Raw genomic sequence first — 15045 nt, forward strand, 5'->3', positions numbered from 1 at the left:
GGGCACGGAATGCTTGCCTCGTCACTGCTCACGCTGCCTGCTCTCACCGGCTGCACCTCTCAGGACTGGGGGACTCTGGCGGGGCTGAGAGGACTGGACGCCACCATCTTGTGCCTATGGGTGCTGCCATCTTTGTGATGGAGTGATAGTTAATTTACATATTACCCTTTTATTACATAGTATGTGTCATTTTACATATGCAATTATAATATTAAATAATGTTTGATAATATTTAATAGTAATTAATAGTTTCCTAATAACAAATGTGATGATACTATCAGCAGTTACTTCATAAGATTATATAAGAGAATGTATGCAGCTTCTCAGCTAACAAGATTATGCCACATAATCTTGAGAAATGAAGCTAGTATTGATATTAACACTAGCACCACTTCCACTATCTTCTTCTAAAATTTCAGCACAGTTGCATCTTCAAAATTAATTATTGTTTACTGCAGATAGAATTTCAGTTTGAGAAGATAGAAAATTCTTGAGATGGTTGTATAACACGACAAATGTACACAATGCCACTGAGCTAGATGCTTCAAATTAATTTATTATGTTATGTACTTTTCCCAATTTCCCCCCATCCCTCCTTCAATCTATATATATAAAAGCCTAATATGCAAATTGTCCCCTTGGCAGTTTGACTGGGAGACCAGGAGTTTGATAGCTTGCTATGACATGTGCTGACCACCAGGTGGCAGCACAAAATGAAGGAGGGCCCAAGGTGGCAGCAGGAAGGCCCTGATCAGCCCTGATAGGCGACCAGATCTAGGGACCCTATCCATGCATGATTTTGTGCACCAGGCCTCTAGTAGCTTTAATAAAGATCAAATGCTTACAAATTCAATAACACCATGTAAAGACTGTCCTTCATTACCCACCCCCCAATCTGTTCTCCTACCATGCCTCACTTTCAATCCATTGCTCTCTTTATTCTCCTTCTGGTACCCTTATGATATGGATGTTGGTAGGCTTCATACTATCCCAAAGGTATCTTAAATTATTTGCACTTTTTAAAATTCTTCTTTCCTTTTGCCACTCTGGGTGTTTTTTGCTACAGGGTAGCTGAAAACCAAGTCACTTGATCCCCTACTTCAACCTAATGTTTATTCCTTCTAGTGTATTCTTCATTTTGGGTACTGTATTCTTCATTTCTGACCAGATCTTTTTAATGGTTTCTATATTCCTTTGCTCTTATAATTCTAAGTTCCTTGAGTATCCTTATAACCATTCTTTGGAACTCTGTATGTCATGAATTGCTTGCCTCCACTTCATTTAGATCTTTTTCTGAAGATTTCTCATGTTCTTTCATTTGGGACTTGTTTCTTTGTCTTCCCATTTTAGCTGCCTCTTTCTATTGTTTCCATGTAGTAGGTAGATCTGCTATGACTCTCTGTCTTGGTAGGGTGGATGTATGCAGTATATGTCCTGCAGGACTGCAATGTGCAGTCTCCTTGATTACCTGATCTGGGTGTTGCAAGAATGACTTTTGTGAGGGTTATGTGGGCCCTTCTCTTATAATGAGTCTTGATTGCTACTGGCCGATCATAGGTGGGGTCAGTCCTCAGGCTGGCTGACTGTGAGGATCAATCCGAACCACAGTGAATAAGCTTTGTGTAGGTGCTGACTACACAGAGCTAAATTCTCCTCTGCAAGGTCTGGTGCCTGCCAAGATCTTCCTTTGGATAAGCAACTTGTGAAGCTTACTGGGTCTTGCTCTGATGTTGTCTAAAGCTGGCTGTGGGTGTGTTGGTTCTGGGGCCTCTTAGGAGGAACTCTGGCACAGTCCAATGTCAGATGCTGCCTTTGACCATCCCTGGCCAACCTGTTTGAAGCTTCAAAGTGATCTGCAGTTGTGGCCGCCTCTGCTAGACCTGGCTGTGCACAGGTAGGAACAAGCTGTGCATGATGGCTGGCTTTTACAAGTTCCAGGCCCAAGAAAAGGTCCATAAAGGTCCCAACGCACCCTGAGATCCACCTCTGCCTGTCAGGCTCAACCACTGAAAGAGCCTCTGGCAGTACTCCAGTTGGACAAGGCAGGTTCAATCACCAGGTAGGGGTGACTGATGTTTGCCAGAGAGCTCCAGGTCCAAACTCGGTGCCAATGTTGGGTCTGAGGCCACTCAGCATATGTCCAGGGTATAGAAAGTCTACCTGCCACCCACTGGGTGCTCACACACATTTTTCATGGGCGTGGTCAAGGGAGTCATCAGAGTAAGGCCAGAGGAGTCTATCAGGTCCAAAAAGAGCAAGATTTGGCCCTGTGAAGGGAGGGCTTTGTACCAGTTGAGCATGTAAAGAAAAATGGTCTCACTACTAAAGCGACACAACTCAGTCTGTCCCAGAATCTGTCCGACCACAGCAGAAGGACAGGTCTAGTGGACCTCCCATGAGGAGGAGCTGTCAGTCTGGCTTGGGGGAAGGTGGCCCTCACTGCAAGGCCACACAACTCAATCTGTCCTGGACTCTGTGCACCAGGAGTCAGGAGGGTGGGGCTAGTGGGTCTCCCCTGCAGGGGGGGTGCCTCCAGTCAGGTTCACCAGAAAGTGGGTGGAACGGCCTCCACTCCAAAGCCGCACAACACAGTCACTGAAAGCCACTGAGTCTGCCTGGACTTCTACACCCAAGCCCAGGCAGCTGACTCCTCAGCAGGACCCATGCTACATAGGGTTGGACAACTGGGCGTCCAGAGGGTGGTCTTACTGCATTCCCCCCGGCTAATACCGTGGAAGGGAATGTTCTCCCCAAGAAAGATGGCATCTGTGGTGTAGGAGATGGACTCAGCGCAGGAATCCCGGCAGCTGTCCCTTCATCTCTCTCTCTCTCTCTCCAGAGCTACAACCCTCATTCTTTCCCTGGGAGATTCTAATCGGCTCCACGCTTCCACTGGAGCACAGGGGGAGTGGCTGAGAACAAGACTTTGTGCATTGGGCTTTTAAGAGGGTGCCTGTCTCTCCCCGGCAGGCAGACTTACTGCTGACTTTCACAGCCACGTGTTATACGGGCACCTCTTCCCGGTCTAATGCCCTGGCCCGGAGGGCCCAGAGTGGGGTTGGGACCCCATGCTTTTCAGGAGGGACATTAGCAGCTGAGATTCCCTCCAAAATTTCAGCCACTGCCCCTGGGAGCAGGACCAGCCTTTGTGTCTCTGCTCTTCCTATCAGTCTTATGTGGCTTCTTCTAAAAATCCTTGGTTACAAGGCTTTTCTTCATCCAGTCTTCAGTTGATTACTGAAGTTGATTGCTCTATATTTTAGTTGTAATTCTAGTTTTTAGTTCTGGGAGGAGGTAAATGTAACATCCACTTATTCCACTGCCGTCTTAGATTTCCCTCCTACAACTTTTTAAATGATGGAGAAATACAAAATAGTTCTAAAATAAAGTTTAAAAAACTATTGAGTACACTGAGTGACCTTTCGCTGAAGAAATCTGGTGAGATATACATATCGAGGGCAAAATAAAATAATTGCTATAAGAGATTGGCCCATCTGGACCCCAAATGAAACCTATCTGCTTCAATTTCTAGCTTTTCCCCAAGTTTATCCCACAAAGGGGAGGAAGACAGAGCAGCCTCCGAGGGGAACAATGAGCACACATGCAATATCCACAACTTTTTACTTTATACTTACGCCTCTTTGTAGAAGAGCATGAACCCCAGGAGGTCTCGGAAGTCAGGGGGCCAGTACGGCTCCCATTTCAGTAAGATCTTGTCAAACGATGTCCGAATGTAAGAAAATTTAAGTAATTCATTTTCACCTAGAAAAGTGGTTTGTTTGTTTTTTTAAAACAAAACAAAACAAAACAAAACAAATACCAACAAACAGTATCAGTATTTCATCATTTATTTCAGCACAAAGCAGTGATCCTACACTCCCAGGAATGTCCATGAAAAGGAGATGCCAACCTGCTGTTCCAGGGAGCCTCCAGTGTGTGAGGGCAGGAACTGGTCATGGCAGCTGGTCCAAACTGCCAGCCAGTTACCTGGCCACAGGCTCCACTAAAAAGCAGCAGTTGGCACCAATGTGAGGAGGAAAACGGGACCATAGGTAAGAGTCCTGACAGTTCTGACTGCACGTGGATTTTTAAGCCTGACATGTCACAAAATTAACTCTAGTGCCAGTGAGCACGAGCCAAGTGAGTTTAGATCATTATACCTTGGACAGACAATTTCTTGAGTCTCCAGTATCTTGGAGAGAATAATTTCCTTTGCTTGGAATGCAAGTCTTCCCATAAGCTTCACCCACCCTCACTCTTCCTCCTCAGAATTCCCACAATGTGGACCACGTTCTGCTGCAAAGAATCAACTCCGCATGACAATATGATGGAAGCCCTGGCAGCTCAATGCTCAGATACTCCTTCAAGAGGGAACCTCTCCCAGGAGTGCAGTCAGCCGACCGTCTCCAGCTGCAGCAACGGCAGGGCCTGTAGTAACATCTGATCTAAGGCCATATATGAGGAGATATCATTCATTCATTCATTCATTCATTCAATGCTTATGTAACTTCCTCCAGTATCAGGCACTGTATCTGATACAGACACCACCTGTCCTCAGTATTTCAGAAAGCCTCTCACACATGAGTTGTGTAAGCTCCCAGGGGAGGCGGAGCTATCCCTGGGGGCCAGTGTGGGAGGGAAAGGGAAGGGAAACAACACTACTTGGTCCACAGGCTGAAGTACCGGGCCATCACCACTCACAGGATGCCTGGTCCCCGTTAGTCTTCAAGGCAATGTCGGTCCTCTCCTGGCGTCCCTTGGTTCCTGAAATTTCTTCCATCTTGTGAATTTCCGACAAGCACAGTTTGGGATTGTAGTGGAAGAAGAGTTTCCCCTGAGTTATGGTGAGGTTGTGTTTGCTCCAGTCCCATAGCTGCCTTAGGTTCTGGTTGTCCAGGGCATAGAAAGAGTAGTTCCTATGGAAACACACACACCTAGTCATTCACTGGCTTGTACTCGGGGCCATGGCCGGCGTTGATCTTGCCAGCAGCACATACCCAGCCCTAACCATTTGCTTGGCATGTCCTTAGCAAGTACACAATGGGGGGTGGGAGTGCCAAGGGAATTCATGGCCAGGAAGGTATCTGAACTCCATCTTGTGGGGAGGGGATTGAGATACGGGTCTCACAGAGGGGAGAGACTGAACAGACAAAGGCACCTGAGCTGGGCCCAGGGAAGAGCAAAGTAGCCTGCGGTGATAGGAAACAAGACTGGAGAGCTGCAGTGGTCAAGCCCTCTAGTATTTTGGATACCAAACCAAGACTAAGACCATGTGACCTACTGGGTTGGCAGAGGGGAACCACTGAAGGTTTTATAACTACGCAGTAACGTGATTAGACCTGTGCCCGTGGGCCACCTGCACATAATAAACAGGAGAACGAAAGCATTCTAGGTCTGCGTTGTACAATACAGAAGACACTCTGGCTACTGAGCGCCTGAAATGTGGCCATTCTGAACTGTACTGGACGTAAAACACAGATCTTGAAGACTTAGCATGCAAAATAGAAGAGTATGAAAGACTCCCTTATAATATTTTATATTGGTTGCAAGTTGAAATGGCATTTTAGATGTAATTGGCTAAGTAAAATACGTTGCTAAATTCATTTCACCTATTTCTTTTTAAAATGTGGCTACTAGAACACTTTAAGTCACATGTGACTTCATTATATTTCCGTTGGACAGCACTGGTCTAGTTCTAGGATGCCCAGCTGAGGATCATTGGAATAATCAAAATCAAGTCTGAACTTCAACAAAAAGCAGTTGTATGGCAGAAAAATCAACAGGAGCTGCCGAGTGATTCGAGAACGTAGTCTAACCAATTCTATGGATTGGTTTCTTGAAGCCATCTACCCCCCGCCTCCCTCTTCCTTTCCCTTCCTCTACCATACAGACCGGAAAAGGTAAATATCCCCTTTCTCACTCCCTTGCAGCTAGAAGGAGCCACATAACCCGATTCTGGCCAAGGAGATAGAAACAGAATTCAATGTTGGGGATGAGAATGTGGGAGCTTCCAGACAATATTTTGAAAGAGACATTCTCAATTGTCATCTATCTTTGTCCCTTTCCCTTTTCCCTGTCAGTTCTACAGATGTAAGGCAGCCATTCTGTGACCATGGTCACATAAAGAGGGAAAAAGCCAGAGTCCTATCCTTGATGACATTGGCGGATGACCTTCTTTTGACTTCTTGTTCATAAGTCCATCTCAATCCGCATGAAATGGAGCTGGTCTGGACTTCTATTATTTTACTCACTGAAATGGGGTCAGCACAAACTCAAGGGTAGGAGTCCAAGAAATAAGGAAGAGAATCCAGGAGGCCAGCAGAATGTCTTGGGGAGGTAGAATCCTACTGGCCAGAGGAGGTAAGATTTCATTAAGGAACAGGTGAAATCAGTATGAATGGGACCAGGATGTGAAAAGGCGTTGGAGGCAGCGATTAAAGGGTCCTGGTCACAGCGAAGCCCGGATGGCCAGACGCCATTTCATTGCAGCCAGCGCCCTGGGAGGGCATAACGTGTGGCCGAACCCCGTGACTTCCAGGAATGGCTGTAGAATGGGCACCACTTTCCCTGCCTGGGCCTTCAGACATGTTCCAACACACATGGCTCTCTCTCAAAGTTCTCCAGGCACTTTCTCCTAGTAGGTGCTTTCTTGGCTTTAAAAAATCCCCAAGTTATAGTAGAATGACTGTGGTTAGCAACACTGTACTGAATATTTGAAAGCTGCCAAGAGAACAGATCTTAAAGGTTCTCAGCACAAAGAAAAACACTTCTTTGTAGCTATGTATGGGAATGGATGTGAAACACACTTACTGTGGTGATCATTTCGGAATACACACAACTACTGAATCATTATGGTGTATACCTGAAACTAATGTATACGTCATTAAGTGTTTCTATTCTTCCCCCAGCTTTACTGAGATATAACTGACATCGAACATCAGTTTTAGGTGCACAATATAATAATGTGACATTTATTGCAAGTGATTATCACACTAAGTTTGGTTAACATCCATCCCCTCACATAGTTAAGAAATACTTTTTTTCTTGTGATGAGAACTTTTGATATTCACTCTCTCAGCATCTTTCAAACATATGACACTGTACTGTTCACTGCAATCATCATGCTGTACATTCATACCCAGGAATGGAAGTTTGTATCGTTTGACCATCTTCATCTATTTTGCCCATCCTCTCCCCCACAGCCCCACCCCTGTCTCTGGCACCCACCAGTCTTGGGTTGATGTTGTTTTTGTTTTTTAAAGATTCTACATGTAAGTGAGATGATACAGTATCTCTCTCTTTCTGTCTGCCTTACTCCGCTCAGCATAATGCTCTCTAGGACCCTCCCTGTTGTCACAAGCGGTGGCAGATCATTCTTTTTTATGAATAATACAACTGAGCAATACTCCCGGTGTATATAAATGCACATACCACGTTTTCTTTATCTATTCATCTGCAGATAGAAACCCAGGCTGCTTCCATGTCTTGGCAAAAACCCCCTAACTTTCTATAATTCACACACTTTCTAGTTAGCGCTCAGGCCACAGACGAAGAATCCGGCCCACATACCCGACCTCCAAGGTGTTCCCCTGAATCAGGCGTAACTTCCGGAAGAAGGAAAGCGACACCAGTGCATAGGAGCGGCGGATTTTCAGAAACCCCGAGATTTCTTCGATGAGGCCGAGGTTGGCCTCCAGCTCAGCGGCCAGGTTGTCTAAGGAAAAGAGAAAATACCCAGTGAGTTTTACAGAAATCTCTTAATCTTCCTATAATTTCCCACAGTAAGGAGTGAAATTACAAGCTGAAGATGACTTTGACATATCCTGCTCAAAATGAGTCGCACTTAATTAAAATACAATCCAAAGTCCTTATTACGGGGTCAACAAATCCCTAAGTAAGTGACTACTGCTTTTTGTCTCTTCTCCTACCTCGCTCCCTGACACGGGGCCTCTGCACCGGCCCCTCAGCAGACTGTCCGCGCACACGCTGCCCCAGGGCCTCCTGGTGCCTCTTTGCCCAGAATGTCACTCTCCCATCTTTTAGCGTGGTTCGCCCTATTACCAACTCAAAGCATGGCTCCTCTGACCAGAAACTCTTCTAAATTAGTAACCTCTTATTCCGCTTCAGAGGTTTGCAAACTCCAGTCCGCTGGCCAAACCCAGTCTGCTTTGTAAATAAAGTTTTATTGGCACACAGCCACACCCATTTGTTCACATGTTCTCTAAAGGGCAGAGTTGGGGAATTGTAACAGACACCCCCCGGCCTGCCAAGCGGAATAAATTCATTCCACGGTGTTTATAAGAGAAGGGGACCCATCCCACTACCCCCGCGGCCACACGGTGCTTCCCTTCACAGAGGGGCCGCTGCCTGAGTTTCCATCATAAGCTCATCTGCTTATTTGCAAGGTCCATCACGCACAGACCTGGCCTTGTTCATTGAATATTCCGCAAATGTTTGCTGAATATATAAGCAAAGGAATGCCTTTTTGCCTGGGACAGTATTTCTGGAAACACAGTCCTCACACCGGCAATAGGGAATGTTGCCGTTTGTTAAAAATGCAAATTCCCGATGCCCCAGCTATGAATGCGGAGAATGAGAACCTCAGTGGGGAGAGAGGGAGCAGAGGAGCTATGAATCACCCGTCTGGGAGGGGGGGAGGGCACTCCACTGACTTGGGAAACACCCAGAGTCTTACAATCGCCAAGGAAGCAGGAAGCAAAGACGAGCCCAGTGGTTGGCAAACTGCGGCTCTCTGGCCACATGCAGCTCTTTGGCCCCTTGCATGTGGCTCTTCCACAAAATACCACGGCCTGGGCGAGTCTATTTTGAAGTTTAAGTTTAAAAAATGTGTCTCTCCCGGGAGGAGTGGACTGTGGCCCACGGATGTCCCACTGCTGCAGGACGGGTCTGGGGGAGGGGCCGGCCTGCCCTCCCGCTGTCCTCAGGTGACTGCCCCCGCCCCCCCCCCCCCCCCCCGCACACGCCTCCTCCCGGCGAGCCGGCCTGCAGGTGTCTGCAGTGTGGATACTGCGTCATGTCTGCGTGTAGATGCTGTGTCAGGTCACAGGGCGTCGGATAGTGAACGGAGCTGCTTCTGTGTAAATGCTATTTCAAACACTAAAAAGCATTTAATAAAAAACAAAGTGTCTCTCATAAGAAATTTCAGTCGTGCTGTTGATGTTTGGCTCTGTTGACGGATGAGTTTGCCGACCATTTCCCTCTCCGCTCCCAGGGGCGCGGACCCCAGAGGGACCCCGACACTCACTGCCCCCACGGATGTTGATGATGAGGCTCCCGTTGATGACGGTGCATCCTCGAAGCTCCTGGGCAGATGTCACCGAGTCGATGGTCTTCTCACCTTCCAGGATTTGACAGACCTTGGGACACGGGCCCAGACACGGAACGCACATCAAGCTGAGTGAAAAGCAAGGAAAGAGGGGTCAGGGTACACAGGACCCCCCTCACTGGGCAGACCATACTGCCCAGGGCCCCAAGTGATGCTCATGGCACGGCTAACGTCTGAGGCCCGAGAGCGCTCCGCTGGGAGGGCTGTCCTGAGCATCGAGGGTGCTGGCAGCACCCCTCAGCTTCACCCACTGATCCCCAACAGCTCTCCCAGACGAGGACTGGGAGCCAAACACGGCTCCGTCACTGTCCCTGCAGGAAGAGCCGAAGGGCCCAGGCAGGAGCAGTCCCTGCAGCGGGTCCCAGCGCTGCCCCCCAGGGCAGGGCTCCCGCTGCATCCAGGCCGAGAGGGCGCACTGAACGCCTCGGAGACAGGCTCTCCTTCTACCCCCTGGAGGCTGGACTCACGTTCACCCCGAATGGATGGGACTCCCGGGGTCTCCCGACCTCCCCCTGCCAGCACCCTGAACGGCAAAGCTGTGGCGTGGTGCGTGCAGTGGGTGCCGCGCGTTACGCTGACCGCTGAGCGCCCTCGTCGGGGGCGTCCATCTGGAATACACAGCGCCAGCCTCGGTACGGCGAGGCCTCTGCTCCTCCCGCCGGGAAGGCCCTTCTCGCAGAAAGCCGGCCTCCCGGACACCCGACGGCTGGGGTGACCCTGCCTCCCCCTTCCTGGACCCCAATTCCTGGTCTCATGCTTCGAATTCGACAGTAAAGAACCAGGAAACAGCAGAGGCTTCCCCCTCAGACTTATTCCAGGCAGAGCCCCAGGTCCCACCCCCTCGCTCCTTCTGCCACCCCGGGACCTAGCGCGTTAGCAGCCTGTTCCTCAGAGTTCCCTCGTGGCTTCATGGTGAAGTGTGTCCTGTGATCGCAGTAAGAACCACGAGAGCCAGGCAAGCCATCCGAGGGGCCTGTGGGGGAACGTCCATGGAGCTCCCTCCGAGGAATGGGGTGCAGGGCGCCCTCCATCAGGAGGCTCGGGACCCCAAAGTGTTACAGCTCTGTTTTAGTTCTGTGGGCTGTTACCGCCAATGACGGAACCTAAAGGGTTTGTGGGAACCCCCAGGTTTATAGCCGATCGACCGATCGATCGGAAGTGTGGGTGGCCTAAGGACCCCAAGGAGTGCTGGTGTCAGAGCGAGGGCAGGCCGGTGAGAACAGTCCTCACCCCGTGGTTCGGTGCTGACGCCAGGGCTCGGGCCCTGGGCACCAGCACGCTGCGGCACACGCGGGACTGTGACCAGACGTTGGGTTCTTTTGTTGGTCCCACACTACTCCCTGAGCACGTGACAGGGGACACTCCACGCTGGGCCCCACCCCCTACACCCACGCCCACGGCACCTGCTTTAAAGACGCTCTGCACACCCACACCGTGTTTACGGACCCTCTGCGGCTGTCCTCACTCCGCAGGGCAGAGGAGCTGCAGCAGGGCCATATGGCCTTCTGACTGAAAATATTTACACTCCGGCCCGCCGAGGCGGCTCCGGCACAGGCACACAGGGAGCAAAACAGCTCTCCTGGGACACTGTCAGCGGCCACGCGTTCTGCTCGCCTCCCCAGTGGGTCTGTGTCCTCCGGTGAACCGGGCGTGGCCACGTGGATTGCCCCGGCCGATGGGACATTAGCACGTCGAGGCTTGAAAAGCACTGGCCATCGGAGCACGCCCTTCCTGGCTCCAGGACGGGAAGCGGCACGGAGAGGCCCTGGCTGCCCATCTACGACAGGAGCGGCTGGCGCTCCTAGGCCATCGGTCAGGTGGCCCTGCCCACGTCAGACAGAGCTTCCGTCAACCACAGCATCCTCAGTGAGGTGAGCCCAGTGCTGGGCTGCTCGCCAGGCGGCAGGAGCTTACTGGCACCTGGGGAGGCCGTCGGTGGATTGAGGAAAATGAATAAACGGACAATGACAGTATCAGCCTGTGGTAGAAGCCATGAAAAGAGTGAAAACTGAGTGATGTGCCGAAAAGCAGCTGGGCATCGAGTCCAGGCAAAGTGGGCAGAAGGGGAAGGACGCTCCGAGGAGGTGACTGACAGGCTGTGACCGGGACAAGAAGCAGGCGCCGCGCCGGGCAAAGATCCAGGGCAGAGCGTTCGATGGGGAGGGAACACGGACACACGACCTTCACCCCAAACCCCGAGGCCTCCCCGTCTCGGGGAGCACACGCTGCTCTCGGCAGGCGTCTCCGAGTGACCACATGGCTCTGCCTGTGCCCCAGACCTCTGCTCTGAAACACCAAGAACCATTTCTGGATAAGCTGCCAGAATGGAAGCAAGCATAGCTGGCCCTATTTGATATCAAACCACATTAGAAAAATGTGGTAGGACTAACGCATTTCATAAGAACATCTTTTATTTTTAAAAGCTTCAGAAGAAAAAAACACTATTTTTTTCCAAAACTTCGAAGCAGATTGTGCCATAGCGAGTTGTCATCAGCACCGCCCGCTTTGCCCTCTCAGCGTGGGCTCCAGGGGCCACCACGCCACCAGGAGAACATTCAGGAACATGCTGGGCTCCTCAGACAGAATGCCTTCTACTTAAAGCCAATGTCTTTTCAATAATCATCTTCCTAGAAGATTAATTTAAAAAACAAACAAAAAGGAATCAAAAGGAATATGGTCATTTCCCCAGCCTTACTAATGAACTGGCCCAAAAAAGAAAAAGAAAAAGAAAAGAGTCTTTCCTGCATGCAAAGTTACTTATAGCTGCCTATTTTTGGTCAACAAAGCAACATAACAAGTTTTTGTAAAACAAACAAACAAACAAACAAACACAAAACAAAACTAATAAAAGAAGACAGGTACTTGCAGGTTTCACAAACGTCTGAAGAGAGCCTCCTGAGAACAGAAATAAGGCTGTTTTTTCGGGAAATAAAACTTCCCGCCAGAACACTCTGGCTAATTCTCGGCTCTGGAGAGGGAGCTTTTCCAGGTGAGCAGGTCAGCTCACTGCCCCTCGGTGACGCCTGCTTCTGATCTGTTTTGTTTGTTTGTTTGTTTTGTGGAGGGTTTTTTCAAACCCGCAACACAAAATCCAGCAACCAGGTTTCTTAAGCTTGGTTACAGCCCCAAGAAACCAAAACAGCTCCTCTGAGAAGCTAACAAGATGAACAAGAGTCTGCAGTGTGTGTGCACAGGACCCGACTCACAACCGAGAGAAAGCAGCTTCCGAGCACGAGGGAGCCTGTGAATAATGGGGCATCAAGCCTCCTCCTTCTCATCTCTGGGCTGAGCTCAGCGCACTGCCCAGCTCCCGGCCAGAAAAAACACAAAAACCCGAGGTCCAACTGGGCGTACGAGCCAGAAGCCCAGCAGAGGGGACGGTCCCGCAGTGTGAGGGATTCTACGGGAGCCAAGGGCCGCTGTCCGCGTGCTTTCCGCTCCCGAAGCTAAGCACAGCGGCTTCAGCAACCGCGTCCAGGAGGCCCGAGCAGACTCTGGCCCTCAGAGACCGCTTGTCGCCTCGGCTGCAAAGGCCAGGGCCAAAATAGGAGGCGGCGTGGGTCCGAGGCCCCAGCGCACCTCTGGTCCCCACGGCGCCTTCCCCGCAGCCATGGATTCTGGGTTTTAACACAGGCTTTTGTTCTGTTTATTAAACATTTTTAATGTTGACATTATTCCAAGAGTCCCCGTTTTCCACCCCCTTTGTCAACCTTCACCCACTTCCTTCTCCCCTTCCCCTCCCTTGGCCTTCCCCACACTATTGTCTGTGTCCAGGGGGTGTGCACATGTGTTCTCTAACCCCTTCTCCTTCCTCATCCGTCACCCGCAGGCACCAGCCAGTCTGTTCCATGTATCCATGCTTCAGTTCCATTTTTTGTTAGTTAGTTTGTTTGTTTATTTATTTATTTATTTATAAAATATATATTTTTATTTTTTTACAGAGAGGAAGGGGGAGGGGTGAGAAACATCGATCAGCTGCCTCTTGCACACCCCCTACTGGGGACGTGCCCGCAGCCAAGATACTTGCCCTTGATCGGGATCAAACCTGGGACCCTTCAGTCCTCAGGCCGACGCTCTGGCCACTGAGCCAAACCGGGTAGGGCCTGTTAGTTTGTTCTGTTCATTAGATTTTAACAGGTGGCCCCCCCTCCCCGCCGAGAACCCGCGCCCGGGACTCACTTGCTGGAGTTCATGGTGAAGCCGGAGGGACACTCGGGGATGCACTTGCCGTGGTGAATGACGTATTGGTGGCAGCCCTGCCGCCGCGAGTTCCTGCACTTGTTGTGCAGGCCCAGGCAGAAGCTGAAGGTCACGCAGCGCCAGTCCTGGAAGTGGTAGTAGGGGGGCGGGCAGGCCTCCACGCACCGGCCGTCCAGGTAGAAGTGGCGGCAGGCGGCGCACCGGGTGGGGTCGCCGGGCTCCGAGCAGCCGCCCAGGCACTCTCCGTGGCAGCAGAGGCCCTCCGCAGTGCAGCCGTGCGACTTGCAGCTGGCCGGGCAGACTGGGGAGAGAGAGACAGCGTCAGTGCAGGCCCGGTTCCGCCGGCACCAACAGCGGTGCCGGATCAGGGAGAGCAAGCGAAGCCGAACAGCAGCAGCCTCACCTCTATAGCACACGCTGGGCCCCAGGCACAAAACGTTAACAAAAGCACAAACTCATGTAAGCCCCCAGATCACCGTGTGCCCTACACGTTTAACAGCCACTTCAGAGAGGGGGGAGGTGAGAGAGGATCTGCCCTGTAGCATCTGCCCATTTCCCCGGTGTAAATACCACCAGCCTAAAGTTACTGCGCACGGAGCTGTGAGAGACCCATGGTACCACAGCACAAACAGTGCTTCCACCACAACAACCTCCAAAGCACAGCCGCCCTCCCTTATCTATGGGGGATTCATTCCAAGACCGCCAGCGGATGCCTAAGTCTTGAATAGTACCCAACTCTAGACACAGGATATTTCTTCCTGAACACACACACCTAGGATAAAGTTTAACTTACAAAGTGGGCACAATAAGAGACTAACAACAATCTATATACAGTGGTGCCTCACACAACAAACTTAATTCGTTCCAGGAGCAAGTTCGTTATGCGAAAAGTTCGTTATGTGAAACGCGTTTTCCCATAACAATACATGTTAAAAAAAATAATTCGTTCTGTAGCATAAAATATGCTAAGATGACATAAAAGTCGTGGAAGCTCGGGCGACTTCGTTGTGTGAAACGAAGTTCGTTGTATGAATCATGAAATGAAGTTCGTTGTGTGCAGCGTTTGCTGTGCGAGGCGTTCTTTATGCGAGGCACCACTGTATATAAAAGGCTAAAATGCAAAGTGTCTCCTTGGGAGTTCGACCGGAGACCGGGAGTCATGATGTGTGCTGACCAGCAGGGGGCAGCGCAGAATGAAGGAAGGCCCGATCAGCCCTGCTCACTGTCCAGACCTAGGGGCCCTACCCATGCACGAATTTCATGCACCAGGCCTCTAGCAACTAATAAAATAGAGTAATTATAACAATAGGCTGTAATCAAAGCTATGTGAATGTGGCATTATAAAGTAAACTAAGGTCACTTGCGCACAAGCACAGCGATACCACGACAGTCAATCTGATCATCGAGCCGCTACTAAATGACCAAGGGGCACGGAGCATATAAAAGGTGGAGATGCTGGCGTCACATCTCGGGAGGGTCTGAGTGGGACGACAAGAGAT

General features: G+C 50.3%; 1 protein-coding gene across 4 annotated transcripts in view; it reads right to left on the reverse strand.

Moving 5' to 3' along the window:
- The window catches only part of INSR (insulin receptor), a 122545-nt gene that overhangs the window by 37180 nt on the left and 70320 nt on the right, over positions 1 to 15045 (reverse strand). For all 4 annotated transcript variants that reach the window (XM_045585968.1, XM_045585967.1, XM_036450074.2 and 1 more), the window contains exons 3-7: positions 13526 to 13847; positions 9266 to 9414; positions 7570 to 7714; positions 4702 to 4916; positions 3636 to 3762 (exon numbers count right to left, since the gene is read on the reverse strand). In XM_045585968.1, coding sequence (XP_045441924.1) covers positions 3636 to 3762; positions 4702 to 4916; positions 7570 to 7714; positions 9266 to 9414; positions 13526 to 13847 — 958 coding nt within the window. The remainder of the gene's footprint in view (positions 1 to 3635; positions 3763 to 4701; positions 4917 to 7569; positions 7715 to 9265; positions 9415 to 13525; positions 13848 to 15045) is intronic.

Source organism: Pipistrellus kuhlii, unplaced genomic scaffold (assembly GCF_014108245.1).
Source record: "Pipistrellus kuhlii isolate mPipKuh1 unplaced genomic scaffold, mPipKuh1.p scaffold_m20_p_21, whole genome shotgun sequence".
NCBI lineage: Eukaryota > Metazoa > Chordata > Mammalia > Chiroptera > Vespertilionidae > Pipistrellus > Pipistrellus kuhlii.